Here is a 7,249-nt window from a genome sequence, read left to right as displayed (position 1 = left end):
CGATCGACTACAGCAAAAAGATCTCCAAATTAACTTTTTTGTGATCTCATTAAAACTTTTTGCGCTTTAATGACAAAAAATGTGCTCCATGATATTGTGCTTATTTTTCGTGATGAAATATAACATTATGTGCTGTAAAATATGTCGCTCTACAAACAGTACCCAGAGTCAGTAGGTCACGTGACTGGTTAACCAAAGCGAACAAGTAATAGAGAGCAAGAGAGGAGATCAGTGTATTTGGTTATTCAACTTATTAGCGACCTGTGCTGCCACAGGGTAACTTTACAACATGGGGCGAAGATCCATCAACACCACCAAGAGTGGGAAATATATGAATCCCACTGATCAGGCCCGTGAGTATAAAATCATAGACTAAACATATCGCTCTGCTCAGGCACAGTCACATTCACATTCACCATGTAGAATTTCCAAAATCATTCACAGACAGTTTTCGCTTCTGTTTGAATTTACAGAAATGAGTGGCGTAAAATAACTGTGTATCTGTTGTCTTATTAAATGCAGGTTACATAGAAAAGTGCATCAAATAATACATTGCGATTTCGTATGAGATACTTAGCTAAAAAATGTGATATTGATTAAGTTGACAAATAAAACCTCATTTCTTTTAGTAAACTTTAGAGGTATCATGTGCATAAGCAGACCAGAAAAATGATATATATAGTAGTTTTAACTTTGAATAATGCTAACATGTCTATAAACCTCTGCTGACTGCTCATTTTATTTTTGAAAAATAATAATAGATTTGAACTTTGTGCAAATATCAATTTAGTATATATTTGGATGGATGTAATTCCATACATCTTTTTTATAGGCAAGGAAGCAAGGAAAAAAGAACTTAAAAAGGTTAGTAATCAGCCAAGTTTAATGCATGTCATACAAATTATTGGCATATTTGGTATATTTGTCATTTAATGTCAGTTGTAATTTTAAAAGTTCTGATACAAAAAAGATTAAACCTTTGCTGTTATGATTATGATTGTTTTTTTTTTACTTGTGAAAGTTCTTGTTGAATGATGAACAGATTTATAAATGCATGTAGAATTAACATTTGACTAAGCATCATAATCTACCCTTAAACTAACATATTAGTATTTTACATTTTAAACAATTTTTGTATTTAAGGGTGCTTTTCCAGAGATTTAGATCGATATAAAGATTAAGTTTTAGATCGACCTAACTCCCTGGGGGTTCACGCTAAATTGCAGTCAGCCGAGCGGGTACCATAGTTAATTACCCCCTTACAGCTTTTAGTAGGCGGGACAGACGCTTAAGCCGGCCAAGCTGACAGTAATCTAGTGAGACTCCCCACAGGGATAGATCGATCTAAAAATCTATGGAAATGGGGTGTAAAATAAATTGTAACTACCATTTCTTTTAAATATTTTGTAGAACAAAAAGCAGCGTATGATGGTGAGGCAAGCTGTGCTGAAAGGAAAAGATCCTACAAAAATTTTAGAAGACATGGAAATCATAGACAAAATGGGTATATATCAGCATGGTTATTATTGGGTAGAACTCCAGAGATCACATTGCCGACATCAAACAGAGTGACCAAGGTTCTATGTAATGTCTGAAAGCTGCCTTACATGTTTAGTCATGAGCATCTACTTAAATACTAAGAAGTAATAGCATGATCAATGTGCCATGTATCTGGTAAAAGAATACAGTGCTTAAGAGGTCAGTGTCATAATTTGGTTTTAAAACACCTTGGCTTTTTAAAACTAATGAAACATGCCTCATTTCAGAATATGACCCAACACAGCCTCCAAGACTAAATGAAAAAGTGTTAAAGGATAAAAGAAAAAAGTTGTATGAAACTTTTGAGAGGGTGCTGAAATTATATGTAAGTACAGTTATTTCACCTCCCAATATTGTAAGTTATAAAAAATTTGGTAAAATGATGAACAATTTTTTTTTTATATTTTACTTATTCTAGATTCATTGGTTAAGCTATTCTTTAATTACTTAATGGATTTTTTTATGATAAATTGATTTTTATTTCACAATTTTCTTTATTTTAAGGAAAAAGAAGAACCTGAGTATGCTCTAGGTCTGAAAAAGACATTACAAGAATATGAGAAGAAACGTTTACAAATGCAAATTTACTATGGTAAGTATTTCATATGTTTAAAACAGAATTATATTGTACACATTTGCCATCTATCAGCATTTTGTTAAGTATTTCAGCAGGCCTAATTCACTTAAAAGACTACAGATTTTGAAAATTATTAATTAAGGAAAAATGTTAATCAATTTATGCCTTTTGATCTCTTTTTAGGTTATAAAGTAAGGAGCTCTGTTAAATGACTGATTTCATTTCTCTTTCCAGAGCAAGTAAAGAATGCAGAACGTGTGCAACTTGACCAAATTCCTCTTCCAGCAGCACCTATGGACACTCCTGGTGAGTAATGGGCAGTCTCTGGCTGGTCACTTTTTCTAGACACGAAAACCAATAAAATCTTTTACCAGTTTTCTCCCCAGATAATGGACATTTCACTAACTGACTTAAACCTGATAGCAGAAAACTGTTTGTTTGAAACTTTGAAAAATATGCTATGTTGTAATGAAATCTTGGTTCCGTCAGTTGGCGCAAAAACTTTTTGGCCTACAAAACCTTTGTGTCACCCTGGTCTAATTATCTACTTGTCCAAAGCAGAAACAGTGGTTAGCAGCTTCAATTTTAACAAAGTTTTACTGCACCAGTCCCAATTCTGCATGGTTTTGGTTTGAGGACAGTGGTAACATCACAAACTGTGTTCATGAAAATATTTATGATGATTCTAGTGGCCTCAGAGATACCACTACCCAGTGACATCCCTGTACCGCCAGCTGGGGGCAAAACAGCTCCCCAGGGGATTCTGAAAAAAGGAACAGCATATGGGTAAGGAGGGTATACTATTTAATGTAAATTTTTATGGCTTATTTATAATTACACAATTTAAAAAAATATTGATGCACTGAAAGTTAAGTAATCTTTAAACGAGTCAATCAGTCAGTCAGTTTTGTAGCTGATATATGCACCCAAAGTGAAGTAATTTATAGAAGCTTTTAGCCATTGTGTGTGGCCATTTTCTCACATTTTCCCAATTTCAGTCTTGGAAAGCCCCTGGAGCCAGGAAGGAAAAGAAATCCCCCAGGGCCCCCTCCTGGACCTCCTCCCCCTCTGAGTGACAGTGAAGATGAATCTACAGACCCATACAAAAGTAGAGGACAAGGTAATGAGGCCTTCAGTGGCTACTTTCTTGTTATTAGTAATAAAACTGAACAACCACTGGGACAGTGATTATTATTATTATTATTATTATTATTATTGTGTGACAGTTATTTACATTTGTGTTGTTCCAGAAAGAAAAAAATGTAAATGTTTAAAATAAGCCAGTGAGTTAATTTAGCATGTGTTCAGTTCCAGAACCTATGGATACCAGTGAACCATTGAGGCCGCCAGGAGTGGATGATGTAGAAGAACCTCCACACCCAGTGGTGCCACCTCCAGGTATTTAAGCACACAACACACACTAGAGTATATGGTGAGGGATGGCCACCAATTGAAACAAAAAAATAACTTTGATAGTTGCATATTTGGATTTTTTGTTCCACTTGGTATCTGTCTGTAATACAACCATTATCAAATTGAACCTATTTGTATTTCAGATATATATGTCTCCAAATAGAATTTATTGTATCGTATATAAAGATGCTCACAGTCTCTACAGTGCCACTTTAACACATGAACATTATGTTTTCAGCCAAACAGAGAAAAATACGTTTTATGGATGATGCCACAAGGGATCCTAATGAAGAAGAAAAAGACTCTCGTACCATGTATAAAGTTGCCGTGTCCCCTCTACAGGCAAAGATGTTACAGTTAGCTGGACAGGAGGTCCCTAAAGTCCGAGTAGAGGAGGAGGTGGTCAAGAAGCCCAGTGTCATGGACATGGTATATATACATATGTTTATGTATTTTGTCCTTGTCTTACTTTTGACCAGTCCTATCTAAGTCCGTAAAGAAGTTTTACTTTTGAATTTATTTCTGAACTTGCAATGAGGACAGTGACTTTTTAGACACAAATTTTGGGTCCCTCCCAGAAGGACTGTCACTTAGTCCCTTGTGATTGATGTTTTACCAACACAATTAATTATGTGGATGGTGTGAAACTGTCATCCATTTATACAGCATCATGGTCGCTTAAGTCTTAAATGAAAATAGTAAAAACTGTATTCTTACTGAAACTGCCTGCCTGGGGACACCCATGTACATAAACAAAGTTTTGTAAACTTAAGGTGCAGTGTGAGTGATTATTTAAAAACCCCTCTAACAACTGCCATGGACTGTTTCAGCACAATACTGAAGAGGAAGAAGTCATTGTAGAACATTCAGAACGTCAAGAGCCAAGCACTTCTTCTGAAGAGATGGTAAAAATCCCGCCAGGTCCACCACCAGGGGTGCCACCTGCAGCTGCACAGGGGGCAGCTTCAGCGGCTGCGCCATCTGGTGGACCACCTGGAGCTCCACCTGGGCCTCCTCCAGGTCTTCCACCAGGTAACTTAATGAAGTGTCTCAAGTTATGTCACACAGTAGACCTAAACAGTTTATTTTATGTTTATTTTTTAAAGAAATATATTAAAAAAGAAAAAAGCTTATTCACCAGATATATCTCTCAATTGATATGTGAAAGGAAGTTGTGTTGTGTTTCCTCATAAAGTGATCCATATATTTAATATTAAATTGATAATGTATTAGTTTCAAAAAATCATGACAAAGTCTGCATCAACAGACAACTTAGATACAGCCTAACTCATTCACTGATGTTTTATAGGTCCACCCCCAGGGATGCCACCTATGATGTTCAGGCCACCCCCACTTAGAGGACCCCCAGGTGGACCCCCAAGGTTACTACCCCCTGGGCCCCCTCCAGGCAGACCCCCAGGGTTACCTCCAGGTCCCCCACCTGGTATGCCTTCAAACATCAGGGCACCACCCCCAAGACTACCGCCTGGACCACCAGGTAAGATTTTTTTTTTAATTGATGTTGAACATCAGCTTTATGTTTCTGGAATTACATCACACAATCTTTTAAATAAATAGTTTTAACTAATAACTTTAAAAACAAATCATACTGATAGCAACAAACAGTAGCTAAATGGAATTATGTTGATTTAAAGTAAACATTTTTGAGAGCTCTTATATGGATTTTTGTTTTGGTCAGGTATGCCCCCACCCAGGTTAATGCGTCCACCTGGAGTTCCTCCAGGCATACCACCCCCAGGATTACCACCCCAGGGGCTGGGTCCAGGCCCTGTAAACCCCAATGTTCTCAGTGCCCCACCAAGTATTCAGAAACCCCCACAGAAAGTCAGAGAAGAGGAACAGAAGAGCACTGCTACCATAGAGGCTAAGCCACAGATTAAACACATGATTGGAGATGTTACACGGTTTACCCCAACAGCTCTGAAGATTAGGAGAGAGATGAAGGATTCCAAGGGAAAGATAAGGATGATTGGTAAGAAGATTGTAATAAACAGATGACTCTTATTTAGTTGTTTTCTCTATCATAGTTTTGTTTGTAATAGAAAAACTCTGTCTAAACAAAAGCAATTAGCACAGCATGAAACATTTTTGTTTTTAAAAAAATTATTCTTTCATTTTGTTTGTTCCAAAAGATTTATTTGACAATATGTGCATTGAATCATATTTTGGAATGTCAATAATTTTGCCATTGCTACAATAAGCTTTTCAATTAGGCTTTCATTGCTGAAAAACAATAAATGTTAGGAAAAATGTGAATGTCACCATTGCCTGAACACAATATCACTCATAAATTTTTTTATCTGTAGGTAAAGGTACAGAGGAGAGGTTGACAGGGCCTGCACCAAAACCAGCAGCTCCACAGCCTGCAGCTCAAACAAAAGATGATGCTTATGACAGTTTCATGAAAGAAATGGAAAATTTATTATGATACAGGTTTCTTTGTTGAATCATTGGTAAGTATATGTTTGACTCCAGATTTCTGTATTCAAAGATACATTATTAAAAATCTGAAATTGAAAATTAATTTGAATATACTTTTTGAATGTAGCAATCTTATAATATTGCAACTGTTAATCCTTGGGATTCTATATAAAATGGTTCACCTGCACCCATGATATTCAAAACATTTTTTCTGAAATTTCACATTTAAAAATATTAAAATGTGATGATTTTGAAATAATAAATCAAAACAGATGGTCAAATTTTGAAATGTTTCATTTTTCTTTCTCAGGCTCTCCGAGGAGCAGTTTTATGGACAAAGAACTTTAGTCTCTGTGGTTCAGGGCTATGCTATATTAAATGACTTTGACATTCAAGTTCAAGTTACAAGTTGTTGTATAATGCTGTGATCTGTTTACCAAAGGATCAATAAAAGAACATAAGAAGTTGTACTGTCTGTGGACAAGTTAAGAGTTCAGTGAATAATGCTATTTACTAGGGCTGAACTATATTTGCAAATTAAAATGTTCATTTAAACAGATATGATACTAAAAACCAAAAGTCATCTGGAGATACATTCAGAAATGAGCATTAAATATCCAGTTTCTTTTTCATGGCAACCTGTATTATGCAGCTTTTAAATAAAAGACAAGTCAAAGTATAGAAAAAAAGTATAACAAAGACTTTTATAAAACGGTTCATGGATAATTCAAATTATTACACTGTCCTTAAAGTTGAGATGTAAATAAACATTTGTTTTTACAAAATACTTGATTTTCTCTCTTGCTCTCTCTCTCAATCTCGTCAATACCCATTGGAGGCTTCCCAATTACCTAATAAAACAGCACAAACAGCAACTGACAAAGTTATACTTGCCTGGGATTTTCACTTGCTAAAGCACAGAACCACACATTTATTAATCAGATTTTCAACGATTGTTTTATTATGTGGCTTTAACATATATCAATTATTCAACTGAAATGCGAATTTTCTTCCGAGCACTTTCACCCGCACTCTTGTGCTCAATGAGACACAAAACGGGATGAAATAACGATCGAGTTAGCAAAACTAACATAATGCTACTCAATTTCACGTAAAGCTATTTAAGATATCTATTAACTCCACTGTTAATAAAAAAGAGGCACGGCAGTACAGCAAGTGATCCAGCCAGCACGAAAGGGATGTTGGTCACGTGCGCTGCAGAAGTTGAGCATGTCTAAAAATAGGAATGCAATTTAACCCATATTTCTAATAGCGGAG

At 35.7% G+C, this 7,249-nt stretch overlaps 1 protein-coding gene across 1 annotated transcript; it reads left to right on the top strand.

The window, feature by feature from the left end:
* The first annotated feature begins 154 nt into the window (after positions 1-154).
* Positions 155-6,758, top strand: LOC106156717 (WW domain-binding protein 11). Its single transcript, XM_013532111.2, has 15 exons — positions 155-353; positions 833-864; positions 1,411-1,504; positions 1,767-1,864; positions 2,044-2,131; positions 2,351-2,422; positions 2,806-2,902; positions 3,115-3,236; positions 3,425-3,514; positions 3,768-3,958; positions 4,360-4,561; positions 4,839-5,027; positions 5,229-5,522; positions 5,857-6,003; positions 6,282-6,758. Exons 1-14 carry the CDS (start codon positions 290-292, stop codon positions 5,976-5,978), a joined length of 1,755 nt encoding a protein of 584 aa, XP_013387565.2. The 5' UTR covers positions 155-289; the 3' UTR covers positions 5,979-6,003; positions 6,282-6,758.
* Positions 6,759-7,249: the final 491 nt, after the last annotated feature.

The sequence above is a fragment of the Lingula anatina genome, chromosome 2 (genome assembly GCF_051362555.1).
Source record: "Lingula anatina isolate TDL-2025a chromosome 2, LinAna3.0, whole genome shotgun sequence".
In the NCBI taxonomy this organism is placed as follows: Eukaryota; Metazoa; Brachiopoda; class Lingulata; order Lingulida; family Lingulidae; genus Lingula; species Lingula anatina.
The sequence above is the reverse complement of the archived record's forward strand: the minus strand, read 5'-3'. Positions and strand labels throughout refer to the sequence as shown.

What these genes read in the sequence shown, in the direction of transcription:
- LOC106156717 (XM_013532111.2), top strand. Translation starts at nt 290, where the DNA reads ATGGGGCGAAGATCCATCAACACCACCAAGAGTGGGAAATATATGAAT. An exon ending in AGAGGGTGCTGAAATTATAT is followed by an intron (nt 1,865 to 2,043) that starts GTAAGTACAGTT and finishes CTTTATTTTAAG; the next exon opens with GAAAAAGAAGAACCTGAGTA. An exon ending in ACAAATGCAAATTTACTATG is followed by an intron (nt 2,132 to 2,350) that starts GTAAGTATTTCA and finishes TTCTCTTTCCAG; the next exon opens with AGCAAGTAAAGAATGCAGAA.